This window comes from Macaca thibetana, chromosome 5 (assembly GCF_024542745.1).
Source record: "Macaca thibetana thibetana isolate TM-01 chromosome 5, ASM2454274v1, whole genome shotgun sequence".
Lineage (NCBI taxonomy): Eukaryota > Metazoa > Chordata > Mammalia > Primates > Cercopithecidae > Macaca > Macaca thibetana.
In genome coordinates, this window is record NC_065582.1 from 86,878,390 (window position 1) to 86,900,415 (window position 22,026).

General features: G+C 36.5%; 1 protein-coding gene across 3 annotated transcripts in view; it reads right to left on the bottom strand.

The window, feature by feature from the left end:
- The window catches only part of BANK1 (B cell scaffold protein with ankyrin repeats 1), a 315,067-nt gene that overhangs the window by 61,435 nt on the left and 231,606 nt on the right, over nucleotides 1-22,026 (bottom strand). For all 3 annotated transcript variants that reach the window (XM_050791915.1, XM_050791913.1, XM_050791914.1), the window contains exon 8: nucleotides 3,518-3,596. In XM_050791915.1, the coding sequence (XP_050647872.1) occupies nucleotides 3,518-3,596 (79 nt within the window). The remainder of the gene's footprint in view (nucleotides 1-3,517; nucleotides 3,597-22,026) is intronic.

Below are 22,026 nucleotides of genomic sequence, written 5' to 3' on the forward strand. Positions count from 1 at the left end.
AAGCTGTCAAATGTATAACTTTTAGTGAACAGTCATTTATTTCTGGGCTTTTAAAATACTTACCAAATGAACAGTCAAAGCTCCATTATGTCTTGCTATCTGTGTATATGACACACTCATGCAGATAATGATATTCTGATTCTTTAGAGTTGTTGTTTTAACAAGTTCATATATTTGATAGCATCCTTGCATTTTTATTAGAAAACAATATAACTGACCCAATAAAATAATAAATGATGGAAAAGGTAAAGAAAAGGGAAAAGACACAAACCTTTACTTGCTTGTAAATAATAAATACAAATGAATCTGTGACTCTTATTTAGTTATTTAATATATATTGATCTTTACAGATAACTATAATATTTTATAATTCCTTATAATAAATCATTTACAGATACTATATTAATTTTGGAACTATTACTTGGTAAAAGTTAATTTTTTTTGGTGGGGAAGGCATGTAAATCACCAACAGTAGGTAAATCTTTCTGAGGATCAGTTCTTCACCTATAAATGCATTCTACCCTGAAATTTAACCAAATGATCCAAATTCCCTCTACTCTGACAACCATACCATTATTTGTTTTTATGTTATATACAGTAAGTGCTCTTTAAATACTCAGGAAGAAAACAGAAAAAAAGAAATTATAATACAATGACTTTAAATCTTCAGAAAAAAACTTTTATCAAATTTTCTTTATAAAAATCTTCTCTAAATAAAGGATTCGAAAAATTTAAAACAGTCTTTTGGAATTTCTAAACAGACTTTGGAACCTCTGTAACAGACCTTTGAATTTGTGAATTCTTGTCCTTGTCAAGGCAAGAAATTGCTGTATTAAAATGTTGTTAAGCTAAAATATAGCTTAAAATCCCAAACAGCAGAATGTAGAGAAGAAAGACTCCTTTAAAATGAAGAATTACACCATAGAAATTTTTCTCCCATGGAGAAAAATTAGTCATGTAGAAAAATCATGCCCATGATGGTAGCCCATATTACTCTATGGAATTTTCTTTTTTGTTTTTCTATTCTTTCATGTGAGAAAGAAGAAAGATACAGTTTCCAATATTAGAACTAAACCAAGATTCTTTAATTACCAGCCTGGGCAGAGTGGATAGTTATTTGTTTCTGTATGATCTATCTGCACAGATCTCATTCATCTTTTTATCCTTAACACAAAACACTAAGCCTGAAATAAAGTAGTCTCTAGAAATGCTGATGGAGTAGATGATGGAATGGATGGAAAACAATTATTGCTCAGGCTAGCAAAGGGACTTTATTATTTCTATATGGGCAAATCAGTCATCAGCTCAGAATTACATTCATGCTATAGGAAATTACTCTTAGCCACATTTCTGTTTATATATTCAGTGTTTCTTAATACCGAATAAGCAACAGAATCTGTATGGTACTTGTCATCAAATATGCCGAAACTTGAGTTTCAGCCCTGGAAAGTCAGATTTAACGAGTTAGTGTGTTTTAGCATGCTTTGTTGTAATGGTAATACCAATGGGAACCCGCTGAGCTAGAGTTCTGTGCTTCCCCCTCTCACTCATGAAAGAGACTGGCTTGAGCCCAGTCACACGCAGTTTCATATACAAGAGAGTTTGTAGTTCCAAACTGCAAAAGTGAAATTTTTCTTTATAAATAATTGAAATAATATTTTATTATTACAGTCAATTCTTCTGAAAATTAAATGTCATGATAAACATATGGTAATTTTCAATGGTGGCCTGATTATAAATCACTTTTATTATAATTTAAATGATAAGATATATAACTTCAAAGCTTGGTGCATTAATCCATTAATTTAATATTTAGCATTTTTTGTGTCCTGCAATAATTTGAAGAGTTTACTAATTTTGCCAAAGTATGCTAGTGAAGGCATTTAATTGCATTTAACTTTATTTGATTTGCAGTTCCCCATCATTTGAAAAACTTTTGGTCAATAATGTGTCATTGGGTATAGACTATGTTCTGTTACAGGTACTGGGGATACAATAAAAACAGTGAATAAGAAGCCCTAATCCCTTTGAGCATGTGTTTTAGAAAGAGAATACAGGCAATAAACAACAACCAGATAAATGATATATTATGTTAAGTGTTGATAAATGCAATGAAGAAAAGGAGCAGGTAAAGTGAAATGAAGAGGAGGGTGTCATAATACAAAGAAAGAAGTGATGGAGCAAGCCTTGGGCATATAAGGAGAAAGTGTACAGAAGGAATAGAAAGTGCAAATGCCCTGAGGCAGGAGCATTATTGGTATGTGAACAAGCAAGAGAATGGTGAGAGATGGGAACACAAAGATTAGGGTCTTGTAGGGGATGAGAAAGATTATGAGTACAATAGGGAAGTATTGGAGGATTTGGTGAAGAAAAGTGTTTAATCCTTCATGAAAGGTGTTTAGTCTTTCCATGAAGCGAAGAATATCAGAGGCAGCAAATGTGAAAGTTGCAATGAAGGCTTTCTATACATTATTTAGTAGCATTCCTTCTATCTCTACCCAATAAATACCAGTAGTAATCCTCCCTCCTGAGTCATAACAATAGAAACATTTCTGTTCATTGCCAAACTTGCAATATGGGAAGTGACATTGGCCCTCCATTTCTCCACTGTGTTACTGCAGTAAACAAAGGGAGAACTGATGATGGTGTGGACTAGGATAATGAAAGGGGAGAGAAATGGCTGAATGCTGGGAATATTTTGAAGGTAGAGTCAACAGTATTGTATAACTGATTGCGTATGGGATAGGAGAGAAAGTAAAAATGCCAAGGATGACTTTCAAGGATTTTTTAACTGACTTGAACAAAGGAGGGAAGGAGTTTTCACTTACTGAGATAGGGAAGTCATCAGATGGAGAGGTTTGGCAATGGCAGGAATCAGAATTTTCAAAAATGTTGGGTGTGAGATTCCTATCCAACATGCTGGTGAAGCCGTTGAGCTGTATGCCAATAAAACCTGGCATAATGGGTAGAGTTTACATACACATATAAACATGTATATATACATGTGTGTATATCTATATATACACATATATATAAGTGTGTATATAAATTTATACGTTTATATACATGTAGGAACATCATGAATTATTTCTTCAGACTTTAGAATGTAGAATCACAGATATAGAGCCAGGGAGGACCTTAGAGAGTATTCTAGTTCAATGTTCTCATTTCATAACTGAGAAAACTAAGGTCTGCAAAGAACGTGGTTTTGTGTTTTTAAAAAACTTTAAAAATGTAGTTACCAAATAGTCCAAATAGTCATAACAGAGTTATTTGTGTATTCCCTCTGGGTAGGAAAAATCAGTATTTGATTACTAAAACTTGAACGTATTAAAAGCATTTAAATTAGCAATATGATGTAGTAGTGTCTCTATTACAAATTAAAAGCCAGTTAATTAAATACCTTGCCACATTCTCTTCAGTCTTGCTTTTTCAGTTACATCTTCCATAAGTCACATATATATGTGGTATATATATGGATATGACATATGTATATATAAAACATAGAAAAACTTACAAGGAATATATGTGGAAAATGAGGCAATATCCTCTTCATAATCATTTTCTTGCTCATTATTTGTGTCAATTTCTTGGATCTGTAAAAATAAATGTAATTTTTAATAATATGCATTAATCTTAATAAATATGCACTGGATGCCTCTGCAAATAAGAAACAGCTTTTGCTGGGTTCCAAGATGGCTGAAAAGGAACAGCTCCAGTCTATAGCTTCCAGCGTGAGCAACGCAGAAGACGGCTGACTTCTGCATTTCCAACTGAGGTACCGGGTTCATCTTACTGGTCCGTGTCAGACAGTGGGTGCAGGACAGTGGGTGGAGCCCACCAAGACAGAACCAAAGCAGGGCAAGGCATCGCCTCACCTGGGAAGCAAACGTGGTCAGGGAATTCCCTTTCCTAGCCAAGGGAAGCCATGACAGACATCACCTGGAAAATTGGGTCACTCCCACCCTAAGACTGAGCTTTTCCAAGAGTCTTAGCAAATGGCACACCAGGAGACTATATCCCGCACCTGGCTTGGAGGGTCCCACAGCCACAGAGCCTCGCTCATTGCTAGCACAGCAGTCTGAGATGGAACTGCAGGGTGACAGTGAGGCTGGAGGAGGGACGCCCACCATTGCTGAGGCTTGAGTAGGTAAACAAAGCAGGTGGGAAGTTCAAACTGGGTGGAGCCCACTGCAGCTCAAGGAGGCCTGCCTGCCTTTGTGGACTCCACCTCTGGGGGCAAGGCATAGCTGAACAAAAGGCAGCAGAAACTTCTGCAGATTTAAATGTCCCTGTCTGATAGCTTTGAAGAGAGTAGTGGTTCTCCCATCAGAGTTTGAGATCTGAGAACGGACAGACTGCCTCCTCAAGTGGGTCCCTGACCCCTGAGTAGCCTAACTGGGAGGCACACTCCAGTAGGGGCAGACTGACACCTCACATGGCCAGGTACCCCTCTGAGACGAAGCTTCCAGAGGAACGATCAGGCAGCAACATTTACTGTTCAACAATATTCACTGTTCCGCAGCCTCTGCTGCTGATACCCAGGAAAACAGGTCTGGAGTGGATCTCCAGTAAACTCCAAAAGACCTGCAGCTGAGGGTCCTGATTGTTAGAAGGAAAACTAACATAGAGAAAGGACATCCACACCAAAACCCCATCTGTACGTCACCATCATCAAAGACCAAAGGTAGATAAAACCACAAAGATGGAGAGAAACAAAGGAGAAAAGCTGAAAATTCTAAAAATTAGAGTGCCTCTTCTCCTCCAAAGGAACGCAGCTCCTTGCCAGCAATGGAACAAAGCTAGAAGGAGAGTGACTTTGACAAGTTGAGAGAAGAAGGCTTCAGACGATCAAACTTCTCCGAGCTAAAGGAGGAAGTGTGAACCCATCACAAAGAAGCTAAAAACCTTGCAAAAAGATTAGATGAATGGATAACTAGAATAACCAGGGTAGAGAAGTCCTTAAATGACCTGATGGAGTTGAAAACCATGGCATGAGAACTATGTGACACATGAACAAGGTTCAGTAACCAATTCAATCAACTGGAAGAAAGGGTACCAGTGATTAAAGATCAAATGAATGAAATGAAGCGAGAAGAGAAGTTTAGAGAAAAGAGTAAAAATAAATGAACAAAGCCTCCAAGAAATACGGGACTATGTGAAAAGACCAAATCCACATCTGACTGGTGTACCTGAAAGTGACATGGAGAATGGAACCAAGTTTGGAAATATTCTGCAGGATATTATCTAGGAGAACTTACTCAACCTAGCAAGGCAGGCTGACATTCAAATTCAGGAAAACCAGAGAACGCCACAGAGATACTCCTTCGGAAGAGTAACCCCAAGACAAACAACTGTCAGATTCACCAAGGTTGAAATGAAGGAAAAAATGTAAAGGGCAGCCAGAGAGAAAGATCGGGTTACCCACAAAAGGAAGCCCATCCGACTAACAGTGGATCTCTCAGCAGAAACTCTACATGCTAGAAGAGAGTGGGGGCCAATATTCAACATTCTTAAAGTAAAGAATTTTCAACCCAGAATTTCATATCCAGACAAACTAAGTTTCATAAGTCAAGGAGAAATAAAATCCTTTACAGACAAGCAAATGCTTAGAGATTTTGTCACCACCAGGCCTGCCCGACAAGAGCTCCTGAAGGAAGCCCTAAACATGGAAAGGAACAACCAGTACCAGCCACTGCAAAAACATGCCAAAATGGAAAGACCATAGATGCTAGGAAGAAACTGCATCAACTAATGAGCAAACAGCCAGCTAACATCATAATGACAGGATCAAATTCACACATAACAATATTAACCTTAAATGTAAATGGGCTAAATGGTCCAATTAAAAGACAAAGACTGGCAAATTGGATAAAGAGTCAAGACCCATCAGTGTGCTGTATTCAGGAGACCCATCTCAAGTGCAGAGATACACATAGGCTGAAAATAAAGGGATGGAGGAAGATCTACCAAGCAAATGGAAAACAAAAAAAGGCAGGGGTTTCAATCCTAGTCTCTGATAAAACAGACTTTAAACCAACAAAGATCAAAAGAGACAAAGAAGGCCATTACATAATGGTAAAGGGATCAATTCAACAAGAAGAGCTAACTATCCTAAATATATATGCACCCAATACAGGAAAACCCAGATTCATAAAGCACGTCCTTAGAGACTTACAAAGAGACTTAGACTCCCACACAATAGTAATGGGAGACTTCAACACTCCACTGTCAACATTAGACAGATCAACGAGACAGAAAGTTAACAAGGACATGCAGGAATTGAACTCAGCTCTGCACCAAGCAGACCTAATAGACATCTACATAACTCTCCACCCCAAATCAACAGAATAAACATTCTTCTCAGCACCACATCGCACTTATTCCACAATTGACCACATAGTTGGAAGTAAAGCACTCCTCAGCAAATGTACAAGAACAGAAATTATAACAAACTGTCTCTCAGACCACAGTGCAATCAAACTAGAACTCAGGACTAAGAAACTCAGTCAAAACCACTCAACTACATGGAAACTGAACAACCTGCTCCTGAATGACTACTGGGTACACAACGAAATGAGGACAGAAAGAAAGATGTTCTTTGAAACCAATGAGAACATAGATACAACTTACCAGAATCTCTGGGACACATTTAAAGCAGTGTGTAGAGGGAAATTTATAGCACTGAATGCCCACAAGAGAAAGCAGGAAATATCTAAAATTGACACCCTAACATCACAATTAAAAGAACTAGAGAAGCAAGAGCAAACACATTCAAAAGCTAGCAGAAGGCAAGAAACAACTAAGATGGAAGCAAACTGAAGGAGATAGGGACACAAAAATCCTTTCAAAAAAATCCATGAATCCAGGAGCTGGTGTTTTGAAAAGATCAACAAAATTGATAGAACGCTAGCAAAACTAGAAAGAGGAAAAGAGAGAAGAATCAAATAGGTGCAATAAAACACGATAAAAAGGATATCACCAATGACCCCAAAGAAATGCAAACTACGATCAGAGAATACTATAAACACCTCTATGCAAATAAACTAGAAAATCTAGAAGAAATGGATAAATTCCTGGTAACATACACTCTCCCAAGACTAAATCAGGAAGAAGTTGAATCCCTGAATAGACCAATAACAGGTTCTGAAATTGAGGCAATAATTAATAGCCTACCAACCAAAAACAGTCCAGGACCAGACGGATTCACAGTCGAATTCTACCAGAGGTACAAGGAGGAGCTGGCACCATTCCTTCTGAAACTATTCCAATCAATAGAAAAAGAGGGAATCCACCCTAACTCATTTATGAGGCCAGCATAATCCTGATACCAAAGCCTGGCAGAGACACAACAAAAAAACAGAATTTTAGACCAATATCCCTGATGAACATCGATGCAAAAATCCTCAATAAAATAATGGCAAACCAAATCCAGCAGCACATCAAAAAGCTTATCCACCATGACAAAGTGGGTTTTATCCCTGGGAAGCAAGGCTGGTTCAACATATGCAAATCAATAAACGTAATCCAGCATATAACGAGAACCAAAGACAAAAACCACATGATTATCTCAATAGATGCAGAAAAGGCTTTTGACAAAATTCAACAGCCCTTCATGCTAAAAACTCTCAATAAATTTGGTATTGATGGGACGTATCTCAAAATAATAAGAGCTATTTATGACAAACACACAGCCAATATCATACTGAATGGGCAACAAGTGGAAGCATTCCCTTTGAAAACTGGCACAAGACAGGGATGCCCTCTCTCACCACTCCTATTCAACATAGTGTTGGAAGTTCTGGCTAGGGCAATCAGGCAAGAGAAAGAAATAAAGGGTATTCAATTAGGAAATGAAGAAGTCAAATTGTCCCTGTTTGCAGATGACATGATTGTATATTTTGAAAACCCCATAGTCTCAGCCCAAAATCTCCTTAAGCTGATAAGCAAATTCAGCAAAGTCTCAGTATACAAAATCAATGTGCAAAAATCACAAGCATTCTTATACACCAGTAACAGACAAACAGAGAGCCAAATCATGAGTGAACTCCATTCACAATTGCTTCAAAGAGAATAAAATACCTAGGAGAATCTAACTTACAAGGGTTGTGAAGGACCTCTTCAAGGAGAACTGCAAACCACTGCTCAATGAAATAAAAGAGGACATCAACAAATGGAAAAACATTTCTTGCTCATGGATCGGAAGAATCAATGTCGTGAAAATGGCCATACTGCCCAAGGTAATTTGTAGATTCGATGCCATCCCCATCAAGCTACCAATGACTTCTTCACAGAATTGGAAAAAACTACTTTAAAGTTCTTATGGAACCAAAAAAGAGCCCGCACAGCCGAGAAAATCCTTAGCTAAAAGAATAAAGCTGGAGGCATCACGCTACCTGACTTCAAACTATACTACAAGGGTACAGGAACCAAAACAGCATGGTACTGGTACCAAAAAAGAGATATAGACCAATGGTCTCTGTTGGTCTATATCAGAACAGAGCCCTCAGAAATAATCCCACACATCTACAGCCATCTGATCTTTGACAAACCTGACAAAAACAAGAAATGGGGAAAGATTTCCCTATTTAATAAATGGTGCTGGGAAAACTGGCTAGCCATATGTAGAAAGCTGAAACTGGATCCCTTCCTTACACCTTATACAAAAATTAATTCAAGATGGATTAAAGACTTAAATGTTAGACCTAAAACCATAAAAACCCTAGAAGAAAACCTAGGTAATATTATTTAGGACATAGGTATGGGCAACGACTTCATGTCTAAAACACCAAAAGCAATGGCAACAAAAGCCAAAATTGACAAATGGGATCTAATTAAACAAAAGAGCTTCTGCACAGCAAAATAAACTACCATCAGAGTGAACAGGCAACCTACAGAATGGGAGAACATTTTTGCAATCTACTCATCTGACAAAGGGCTAACACCCAGAACCTATAAAGAACTCAAACAAATTTACAAGAAAAAACCAAACAACCCCATCAAAAAGTGGGCAAAGGATATGAACAGACACTTCTCAAAGGAAGACATTTATGCAGCCAACAGACACATGAAAAATGCTCATCATCACTCGCCATCAGAGAAACGCACATCAAAACCACAATGAGATACCATCTCACACCAGTTAGAATGGCAATCATTAAAAAGTCAGAAAAAAACAGGTGCTGGAGAGGATGTGGAGAAATAGGAACACTTTTACACTGTTGGTGGGACTGTAAACTAATTCAACCATTGTGGAAAACAGTGTGGCGATTCCTCAAGGATCTAGAACTAGAAATACCATTTGACCCAGCCATCCCATTACTGGGGATATACCCAAAGGATTATAAATCATGCTGCTATAAAGACACATGCACACGTATGTTTGTTGCGGCTCTATTCACAATAGCAAAGACTTGGAATCATCCCAAATGTCCATCAGTGGCACACTGGATTAAGAAAATGTGGCACATACACACGATGGAATACTATGCAGCTATAAAAAAGGATGAGTTCGTGTCCTTTGTAGGGACATGGATGCAGCTGGAAACCATCATTCTCAACAAACTATCGCAAGAACAGAAAACCAAACACCGCATATTCTCACTCATAGGTGAGAATTGAACAATGAGATCACTTGGACACAGCAAGGGGAACATCACACATCGGGGCCTGTTTTGGGGGGTATTGGGTGGAGGGATAGCATTAGGAGATATACCTAATGTAAATGACGAGTTAATGGGTGCAGCACACCAACATGGCACATGTGTACATATGTAACAAACCTGCACGTTGTGCACATGTACTCTAGAACTTAAAGTATAATAAAAAAATAAAATAAAAATAAAAATAAAAATCCATAGTACTCCCAAAACCATTTCAAGGATTTTCTTTACTAATTTTTTAGTAGTAATGGTTTACAAAGATTTTGGGGATTATGCAAAAATGTCAATATATTTTTCAGAAGCTAGGGCATTATGAGCTCAAAATCACTGTGAATTAATAAACTGACATTAGGCACGTATGTGGATGGATGTGTATGTACTGAGGTTGAAACCTAATGGAATTGTTTTTTGTGTCATAACTGAAGGCATGTGACATTTGTACAAAAAGCCAAACACCCTGAACCCAATAATGTCTCAAAAGAATCTACCTCTAAATTAAAAAAAATCTAGGTTGATTTGAAAACTTTCATAAATAATATGTACAATTGATATTTTATATAATCAGACTATGCACGGAGTAATTGTTTTCTCCAGAATAAAATGCTCTGCAGAAATATTTATGCTAAAAACCCAATGCTTCTTACTTGGGTTCCCTACACTTACAATCGTATTTATTTTGAAAAACATGCTGGATCTAATAATATATTAATAATTCTTCAATAAAATCAATGACGGCTTCAGAGTTGAGTCTCATGGCATTCTGACATCTAATACTTTAATCCTTGGCTGTGTGGTGGAGTAGACAGAACATAGACTATGGAGTCAATTTAAGTACAAATCACATCTCTATCATATACTACCTGTGCGACATTAGGCCAGACACTTAACTCTAAGCCTCAATATTATATCCTGCAAAATGTGGATAGTAATATCTATGCCATCAGTTTGATGGGAGAATTAAATCAGAATAATGTAAGCAAGACACATATCACATCTACCACATAGTAACTGCTGAGTAAATGTAATCTGCATATTTGATCTTCCTTCATCTAAGATATACATCTACTTTTAAGCAAGCATGGTTTCCTTCATTCATTTGTCAAATATTTTTGTAGGCCTACTATCTGCTAAATACTCTGTTAACTACTGGGGAAGGTAAGTTGAAAATAGAAAAAGTGATATATTTCCCATTTTAAAAAATAACCACATTTGTAATGGAAGAGGAAGACAAACAAAAAGTTATTAGAATACAATATTTTATTTATTTCACAACAACAAACTCAGTCCTTAGAGTTGAAATAGAGTATTAAGAAATAGATGATCAAAGCAGGCTGGGCACGGTGGATTACCTGAGGTCAAGAGTTCAAGACCAGCCTGGCCAACATGGTGGAATCCTGTCTCTACTAAACATACAAAAAGTAGCCGGGCCTGGTGGCACACCCCTGTAATCCCAGCTACTTGGGAGGCTGAGGCAGGAGAACTGCTTGAGCCCAGGACGCAGAGGTTGCAGTGAGCCGAGATGGTGCCACTGCACTCCAGCCTGGCCAACGGAGTGAGACTCTGTCAAAAGAAAAGAAAAGAAAAGAAAAGAAAAGAAAAGAAAAGAAAAGAAAAGAAAAGAAAAGAAAAGAAAAGAGAAGAAAAGAAAAGAAAAGAAAAGAAAAGAAAGAAAGAAAGGGAAAGGAAGGAAGGAAGGAAGGGAAAGAAAGAAAGAAGGAAAGAAAAGAAAGAAAAGAAAGAAAGAAAGAAAAGAAAGAAAGAAAAGAAAGAAAGGGAGAGAGAAAGAAAGAAGAAAGAAAGGAAGGAAGGAAAGAAAGAGATGATCAAAGCAAAAGTTTTATTCATTTGCTTTTGGGTTTGGAGATTGGATTAAAAAATTATCTTGACAGTTACATTGATTCCCACTTCTCTAAATGAAAGATTAAATGAGAGAATCTATTCGTTGAACATGCTTAATGTAATATTCCAACCCACAGATAGTCCTTGTAGAACAGAATGTTTAATGTAATAAAATTAAAATCATTCATTATCAAAGATAAACTAAAAAGAGAATGTCTTGTTGACTGAGGTATATGAGGCTCCACATGGCTTTGACATCTGGTCCTGTACAAATTGATCATAATATTCTGATTTTGAGGAAGTGAATAAAAACAATCTTCATAGGACAGTTGGTTTCCAAATCATTTTATGAGATTCTGAAGATATTGTAATTGCCTCAACTCTTGCACAACTTTCCACAGTGTTGATTATGAGTGATTTTTACCAGGTTTTATAAAGCACATCACAGCCCATGGGATAACTACAATTATGAATATCAGACTTGAGGACCTGCCCTTTTAAAAGATATTCTAGCCCTATTTTAATACTCTGTTTCAAACCCACCATAGTTGTGGCTGTATCTGTGAGGTGTCAGCACCTTTATTGGGTCAAATGCCTGATTTGCCTCTGACCATCTCTGTCACTAAAATGGAATAAAATTAAAATCCAGTTCTTTGTTAAGACTGTAACTATAAATATGAAAAATAACTATCTTCATTTAAAATGATGGAACCCCAAGTCTGAAAAGAACCTGTAGATAACAACTCATTTATTCTGTTTTTCATACACTGATAGAATATTAAAACAATGTGTCACACTAACACTTGTAATAATTTGAGTATTTTCCCAGGAAAAAGTTGTTTTTAAATGTAGTCTATGGTCTGCACTGGCCAACTATCTTCATAAATTTCCTTTTCCTGGGTTCATCTTTGTCCCCCTCTTTATACAGAATGCACTCTCCCTGTATCCATTCTTATCCACAGTGGATAAGAGTCATCTTATCCACTCTGCTGCCCTTAATTTATATCTCTATCCTTATTATTCGTGGGCATGTCTTTAGCTCCAAGCTTTTCTGAGGTCTAGATTCTAGGATCCAGAAAAGGATATTAGAAGAAAACAGTTACATAAGCAAAGGGAAAAACCTGAAGAGAGATATGTCTGAAAAATCAGAAGAGAGGGTTTTAAGTAAATCACAAATGTTAAATGCATCAACAAGTGTGAAAAAGAAAAGTCCTGAAAATAGTTAATCAGGTGTTCCAGTCCAAGTCACTGGTGACCCTGGTGATGGAAATTACAATGGAATTGGGTGAATTCATACTGGATTGATGAAGCTTAAAAACGTTAAATGAGGGTGCTAAATCCAATGCATCATGTATAGAGTGTCTTTTCAGGAGCCGTATGTGAAGAGGGGATATAGGACAATTTTGCTTCAGATTTGATTTTTCAAAAATGAATAAAAAATGTTGGAGAGCGCTTCATTACAAGTAAGGGCTATGGAGATGGAAGGTGATAACATCCGGAGTTCACATGCACAAAACACTATATCAGGAAATACAGGATACCTAAATATGAAGGTTTCATGATCCCCAACTTCCAATATTTTATAATTAGCGGGAAAGACAAATAATACAGATTAGTTAGGCAAAATGAAACATACATTTAAAATATGCATATGCTTGCAAAATACTGTAAGATAGAAACATGCAACCATTTCCAGTGAGTGGGCGGGATAGAAAATTTCACAGAATAGATGATATTAATTCTGAGTCTTAAAATATAAGTGAGTTTTACTCTGCAAAGAAAAGGATGAAATATTAGTGGCCAATGGGAGACCATGAACAAAACAGCAAGAAGACTTGGTGGATGGTTTCAGTTGGTTTGGTTAAGTTTCATGGAAGGATATATTTGAGTGTGAAGATGTGTTGGTGCATTAAGGTTTTATTTTATGAAGTTTGAACGACTTTGGAGTATGTAATTGTTTCTTAAGAAGTGGAAAGTAGCATGTTCCTGCCTGTATTTTAGAATAATAATTCTAGTAACAGTGGGTAATAGGGAGAAGGGCTATACTGATAGTCAAAGCAAAGGGTAATGAGGATTAGTGGAAGAAAATATTTACTGGAGAACGCAAATATAAGAAATATCCAGGAGAGAGTATGCACACGATTTTTCACAGCTTCGATGCCAAAGGCTGGAGGAAAGGGGTCAAACATGGCATGTAAGTTTCTGCTCAGTTCACTGTCTGGTAACCAGTACTAATGTTAATAAATGTCTTTTCCAGGACACTCCTCCAAAGAACTTTTGTTATTTAGAGATAAAGACACTGATTAAAATCACATTTTCTATGTAATTTGAGATGAGAATTTTGAGGTCAATTTAATCTACATGTTAAGTCTTCTTTGCATTGCTTTCTGGAATATTTGAAATTAAATTTGGAGCGGGAATGTAACTATAAAATGGTGACTCTTTCAATTTCTTTATGAAGTTATGGTACTTACCAATTTGGAAGGCAGAAGGTAGGTAGTTGTACAGTGATCAAGTAAACTATTAATTTCATCAGTAAGAATTAAATTGCAGAATAACGAAGTACAAAGTCAAAATTAAGTCAAAAAGACACCAAGAAATTGCATAGATAGAAGCTACTGAATTTCAATCTATAAATTATATTTATTCAAATATGACTATATTCCTTTATAAAAATTAAAAAAATTTAAGTAAGCCTGCCATGGAATTAAACTAATTAATTGGGTATTAGACACTCCTAAACAATACACTAAAATCAAACAAAAGCCACATAGTTATGTCTACCATTTAGAAATGAAGTTGGATGGTGAGAAGATAGGAAAAAGAAGGAATTTAGTAAAAAAGAAAACAAGAAATGCAGAAAAATGTCAGAGATAGTCAGAAAGATAATATAATTATATAAGTCAAAGGTCAAAGCTAAAAGACAGGCTCATCCTGAATTTGCCTTCCTTGATTTCAGAATGGTATTCAGAACTCAGATAAAACACCTGGAATAAGATATTAAGAATGAATTTCTGGTGCAGATAGCTTTACCAAAACATGCAAAAACTGAGCCCCGGGAAATTCTTAGTATGTACTTCAGACATGCCATCTAACATTTTTAGGCATGAGAACACCAATGCTGCTAAATTAGTCAAAAATACCTTGTAAATGTTTTCTGTGTGTATAATACTATAATACTAGGCAAGTTTCCAGGGATATACAAGAGATGTGAAATACTCCCAGGATGCTGAATATTTAGCTGGGAAAATCAAAGTGACAACCATGAAGTAATTATAGTCCTTTAATTTTAACTAAATTTGACTAGTTTTACAATAGAGAGTAAAGTTGTAATAATTCTACTTGGAATAATTAGGCCTGAGTTTAGAAGGATGAGTAGAATCTAAGAGATAAATTTTGAATATGGTTCCAGTAGCTAATGCATGTTTATTTTTCTAATGGATGAATAGACAGTACATGAGTTGGTGGAGGAGGGAACGATGTGGGTTTTCTTGGTAAGGAGAATGGAGCAAGCAAAAGCAAAGTTGAGCAGGACATATGCAAAAGGCAAAGAACAAAGTTACCTAATCAAAGAAGCAGGTAGATTTTGGGAGAAGATGTACATTTTGACAGGAAGAGTGAAGTCAACATTTTTTACTATACCCTAGTTATGGAGTATTAGACGTATCTCAATTATGATGATGATGATAATCATAACTGATACTGCTATTAAATATCCCATTTAAACATCTTTAGGTTATACAGGTTAAGAGTTTGAGATTAGGGATATTGTCAGACAGATTTGGATTCAAATCTTACTCTTTGCCCTATTAATTACATGAACTTAAGGACATTCTTCTCTCTTCGTCTCTCTGGATGTGAAAATCACCATAAATGTACCTTATCTCACAGATTTTTTGTGAAAATTAAATAGGACATACCAAGTGCTTAGCACAGAGCTTGGTACATAGAAAGCACTAGAAAATTATCTCTATTATCTGCCTTAAAATTCTCATTTTGCTAACAAATAATTTTTATGTTGCCCTTTTTTTAGTATTACCAAATTGTGTTTATGTAAAATTTTGTATTCAATTATAATGTTAAGATCAGATGTGTTCAAATTGGAATATAAAGATTAAAAATGAAGACCTCCAAATCTTAAAAAGATTAAAAATAAAGACCTCCTCCTTTTCATAGCTTACTATGATTTTTTTTTTTTTTTAAATCTCTATTTTCAGGTGTGAGAAATCACATGACAGATGTGATGACAGGTCAATAGTGGACCATTTGAACTAGTAGAAATTAAGCAGGGAAGTACATGGAAATTTTCCTGGGGCCACCATTCCTACAGACTATGACATGAAAGGTACTCTAAGAGCTGAACATCAGCAGGGTTGGGGACAGAAGACTCTCACATGATTCTACAAGGGGTTTAAACCCCAAATAGCTTACATTTGATTTTATAATGTTGATATTATAACAAGAAATTCTTTAGGCTAACATTAAGACTAGTTTGCCTTCTCTCAGCATAAACTGATGTAAGAGACGACCAGTGCTGACTCAGAAGGGTGTTTCATTCCAGGAGCACCAAGCATAGGGAAAAAGAAATTGGGTATGGATGAGTTACAGAGTATACAAGAGAAGAGCGAATAATTGATTAAGGAACTTGGCTCAATACACGAATCCACAATTGCTGCATTCAGAACGTAACTCAGGTTTTCTATTCCTACAACAACAGGGTATATCAGACAGTAGCAAAAAACTTTGCTTTTGAGCATTCTAAAATCTTGAAATCAGTTTTAGTTTCAAAATCACATGTTAATAAAAGTCTGTAGAGGAAATACAAAGTAACACTATGTCCACAGTACAAATCATCTTGCTACTTTGAATATCTCAATATAATTGTTCAAAAAGTTGCTTTAATTTGGAAAAAAAAAAAAAAAAAAAAACTACATAGAAACTAAATAATGAATGAATTTACGTGTTTCCAGGTTGGCAGATTGAAGTTAGTGAAGAGGAACCCAGGTTTACATTTATGTTGACTATTACTAAGAGGCAACTTTTCTTGGTTCTTTCTTCCAAATCTTTGATAATTTGAGTACGGGTCAAAGAAAACCAAATCATAAAACAAACAAACAAAAACAAGCTGAGTAATAAAAGACTAGAATTGTCATCGTCACAAGTTGTTGGACATTGCATTTATCTAAACACAGAGGAGCAAGTGACTTCTAAAATCCAAGCTAGCAGCAAACATATAACACTACTTGAACACCTAGCAATTTCCCACACAGATTATACTCTTTAGTTGTTAGATAAGTGTTATTTGACAAATGAAACCAAAGACCTTTTAAGTTTCTATTATTACTATCAGAAAATAAGTGTTATTTGACAAATTAAACAGAGTCTTAAAGTTTATATTGTTGCAAATCTATTTCCAGTAGGTGTTCCTATGCCTGGAATAATCCCTCCCTTCCAAGTACAGAATTAAGACAGTTGATTTTTTATTGACCAAAGTGTTTAAAACATAAAAGACCTAAAAATGGAAAATGTGAATTGTAAATTCAATGAAAACATGGTGGGAAAATAAAATTTTTAGCCTGAAGCCTTCAACTTAAGGGCCAGTAATATCCAGCGGAGGTTGTTCCTGTGGAGTAAGTTAAGATAGATAAAAGTATGCAAATGTACCTTCACAAGGGTATTCAATATTATATTTGATACAATGCAACACACCATAGTACCCTAAGTATTTCTTTTCCCTTTACAATTTTACATTTAAATTATGAAATTTAACTTGTAAGAATGCATGTATCATTGAGCAGAGAAGTGTCTCATGTTTAAAAAAATAAAGAAAACTAGAAGACACACATACATATCCTTAATGAATAATTTTCCTTATTAAAAGCCATCATATTCATCTCTTCTCAGTTTGCCAGATTCCATTCATATCAGTTATCAGAAGGCCTTTATGTTTCACTGAACTTTGATGAGTTTATCAGCAGGAAGTACACAATTAGATCTTACCTAAATACAGACCTATTAAAAATTTATTTCTAGACAAGAAACACATTTCATGAACCCAAACCAGCAAAAATCTATAGTAGAATAAATGTGATAAGTTGATAAAAAATGAACCTCTTAAAATATAAATTTGCAGTATATTTAAGGTGAAATAAAATGGAAAATTTTTCTGGTAGAAGAAACAATATTGTTATTAAAGAAACATATTTCCCCCCACACCTGCATGTAAAATCAAAATAGAAGGGAATCAATAAAATTAACAAGCTCACGTTGGAAGGTAAACTTCCTTTTCTCCATCCCAGAAATCCAAAAGTTTTTAATCTATGATATGAAATTTTATTTTGTGAGGCCCTACCCAAGGCACGAGGGGTGTTGCTGTTCATATTCTATCAGTGCTGCACAATGAGCCTCATCTGACTTCATTCTGTCCCTGAGAACTGCATTCCACTATCAGGGGAACCAGCCCCCAATATTTCAACATAGGTTCTTTTTTATTTTCCCTAAGTGTCAGCTGGTCTGAGAAATAAAGAGAAAGAGTATAAAAGAGAGAAACTTTACAGCTGGGTCTCTGGGGGTGACATCACCTAGTGGTAGGTTCTGTGATGCCCCCGAGCCACAAAACCAGCAAGTTTTTATTAGGGATTTCAAAAGGGGAGGAGTGTACGAATAGGGAGTGGGTCACAGAGATTACATGCTTCAAATGGCAATAAAAGATCACAAGGGCAGAAGGGCAGAGTAAGGTCACAAGGCCAGGGCGAAATTAGAATTACTAATGAGGTTCCATGTCCCACTGTGCACACATTGTCATTGGTAAACATCTTAACAGGAAACAGGGTTCAAGAGCAGAGAACCGGTCTGACTACAATTTGCCAGGCTGGAATTTCCTAATCCTAGCAAGCCTGAGGGTGCTGCAGGAGACCAGGGTGCATTTCACCCCTTATCTTCAACTGCATAAGGCAGACACCCTCAGAGCAGCTGTCCATAGTCTCCCCCTGGGAATGCATTCCCTTCCCAGGGTAATTCCTTACTGGGAAAATAATTCAGCCATATTTCTCTTACTCTTTTTCTGCAATAAGAAAAATATGGCTCTGTTTTGCCTGGCTCTGCAGGCAGTCAGACCTTATGGTTACCTCCCTTGTTCCCTGAACCTCGCTGTTATTCTGTTCTTTTTCAGGGTGCCTAGATTTCATCTTGTTCAAACACACATGTTTTACAAACAATTTGTGCAGTTAACGCAATCATCACAGGGTCCTGAGGTGACATACATCCTCAGCTTACAAAGATGATGGGATTAAGAGATTAAAGCAAAGACAGGCATAGGAAACTATAAGAATATTGATTGGGGAAGTGATAAATGTCCATGAAATCTTCACAATTTATGTTCAGAGATTGCAGTAAAGACAGGAGTAAGAAATCACAAAATTATTAATTTGGGGAACTAATAAATGTCCATGAAATTTTCACAGTTTATATTCTGCCGTGGCTTCAGCCGGTCCCTCTGTTTGGGGTCCCTGACTTCCCGCAATATACCTCCTTATTGTGAAGTGATAGCTTAGCATTTAAAACTTCAAGTGATTTACTAGGTAGATTTCAGTCACTTGTGAAAAAATAATTTCTAATCTTCATAGCCATTGCCTAAAAGAAATCAGGACTAGTCAAATTGAAATCAGGGAGTGTCTAATATTAATTTTAATTTAGAAGCAACTCCTGTGAATGCCTTAAGCAAAGTTTGAATAAATCTGTTTACTACAGTATACCTTCAGCTTTAGCGTTACATATCTTTGGGGGGATTTTCCTTGTTCCAAATGTAGAAAGCTATTCATTTCCAGAAGGTAAGGTGGAGGCATTGGATGGAAGGATGATTTCATAGTAAGATATGTGTAAGTTTAAAACAATTTCTTTAAATTAAAAACAAAACTCCTAAGAGAGGATTTCATGCTATTTATTTTGTTTGAAAGTGCTTCTGAAACTATTTAAGGTAAAATTGCACATATAAACATAATATTGAAACTCTGAGTTCTCTAGTTTCTTATCATGCTCTATTAACATTTTGTTTAGATATTTGAACAATTTTACATTGTTACAAATCATGTAATTAAAACAGTAAAGATTTAGTTACTTTATCTGGAATTTGCATTTATTAACTAAGTGAATGAATAACGTGAATTAAGTGATAAACTAAGTGAATGAATAAAAAAGTAATTATTATGCCCCGTATTTGTAGACATATTGGTTTTATAATGATTTGTTTTACACTAAAAAGTTGCTAGGCATGTTGGCTCATGCCTGTAATCCCAGCACTTTGGGAGGCCAAGGTGGGTGGATCACCTGAGGTCAGGAGTTCGAGACCAGCCTGGCCAATGTGGTGAAACCCCGTCTCTACTAAAAACACAAAAATTAGCCAGGCATGATGGCGGGCACCTTTAATCTCAGCTACTGGGGCGGCTGAGGCAGGAGAATTGCTGGAACCCAGGAGGCGGAGGTTGCAGTGAGCCCAGATGGCGCCATTGCACTCCAGCCTGGCTGACAAAAGCAAAACTCCATTCCAAAAAAAAAAAAAAAAAAAAAAAAAGAAATTCATCCAGCTAAAGCAATGTCAACTTTGTTCAGGCAAAGCTCAATCTCTTGAGAATTGAAGGAATGGAAAAAGAACAATTGGTTTGTTTGTTTGTTTTTGAGACAGAGTCTTGCTCTGTTGCCCAGGCTGGAGCGCAGAGGTGCGATCTAGGCTCACTGCAAGCTTCATCTCCCAGGTTCACGCCATTCTCCTGCCTCAGCCTCCTGAGTAGCTGGGACTACAGTCACCCACCACCATGCCTGGCTAATTTTTTGTATTTTTAGTAGAGACGGGGTTTCACTGTGTTAGCCAGGATGGTCTAGATCTCCTGACTTCGTGATCCACCTGCCTGGCCTCCCAAAGTGCTGGGATTACAGGGGTGAGCCACCGTGCCCAGTCAAGGACTTCAATTTTTAATTTACTTATTCAAAAGCATTTATTCAGAATCTACTAAATATCAGAGAGTAGGTTAGGCAAATGAGAATATAAGGAAGGATAAGTTAAGTTTCTCTTAGAAAACACAGACATGCACATCCATATGTATAATTCATATGATATACATAATAATATTATAAAAACAATAACTCACATAACATTTACTGTATACCAGTCACTGGTCTAAGTTCTGTACTTATACTAACATTTAATTTTAAAACAATTTTATGAGGTAGGTTTACTATTTTTAATCCTCATTTAATGAATGAAAAAAAAGGCACAATGGGGTTAAATCACTTTTCCAAGGTTACACAACTAGTATCTTTCAGTGGAGTGGCCAAACAATAAGGAAAATAAGTAAGCAAGCATTTACAAGGAGGAATGTGGCAAGTCATCTAACAGTTAGTATAAATCAAGAATCATGTTCATAAGAGAGACAGCTGACAACATTTTGCAAGAATGTGCAAGCCTCAGGGTGGCAGCATTTGAGACATCTTTGAAAGACAATAAAATATTCAAAAGTATAAGTAGAGGCAGAGGCAGGGCATCTGGGCAGTCAAAGCAACATAATTAAAATAATCAAGGTGTGGATATGGGAGAGTATAGGCCATGCCCAGTTGGGAAACAAGTCGGCCACATTGACTAGAGGGTAGGGGAAACAGATACCTGCCAGTGGGGCACGGCAAAAGCCCAGTTGTATAGTTCTTTCCTCACCACTTTCCAACACCCAAGTCAGGCAGCAGGAGCCAGGCTGTCTGTCAAAGCTGCCCACGCAGCACCCATGGGGATAAGTACGGCATTGACTGTTGTCTGAATTATGAAAAAAACAGAAGGCCTTCTCTCAATCCCCAAAGAAGAGATGGGCAACAGCAATACTGGCATTTGAAAGCACAAGTAAGATGTTATAAAACCATATCATATGGATGCCAATAGAGGAGTGCTGATGGAGGTACTGGAGCCAGGGGCCAGATTAAACAGGTGAACTTTAGGGAACATGACTTCAGGCATCCCTGTTCATTTTTCTCTGCTGAACCTGCCTGCTCAGGAGCTACGTGTTTTTTGAGAGACAGGAGACAGCTACATTTTGACATCTGGCTTGGATACAAATGTGGTAAAAGTATCTCAGAAATGTTTCTTTTGTTCTGAGAAATAAAAAATGGGGTGAATGGAGACATATTATAATCAGAGAATGTTGCTTTAGGCCCAGTCTTTCAAAAAAAATGTTGTAAGCTGAAAATGTTACAAGTAAGAAAATATAAGTTTCACAGTAATATAGTTTGATAACTTAATGGGCTGTTTCTCCTTGGTAGGATAGAACTAAAATGTGTCTGGCTATTCCTTCTAAATCTACCTGAAGCAATATTACCTTTTACTATACTCATATCACAAATGGGATGACAGAGAAATGATTTGTTCATGGTCACTAGATGAACTGAGTTTCTTGTAATTACAATTTTATTTACAACTCCTTTCTAAGATATATGTGATACCCAGCTAGCAACAGTACTCTCTGTTTTGCTTTTAAATAAGGAGAGA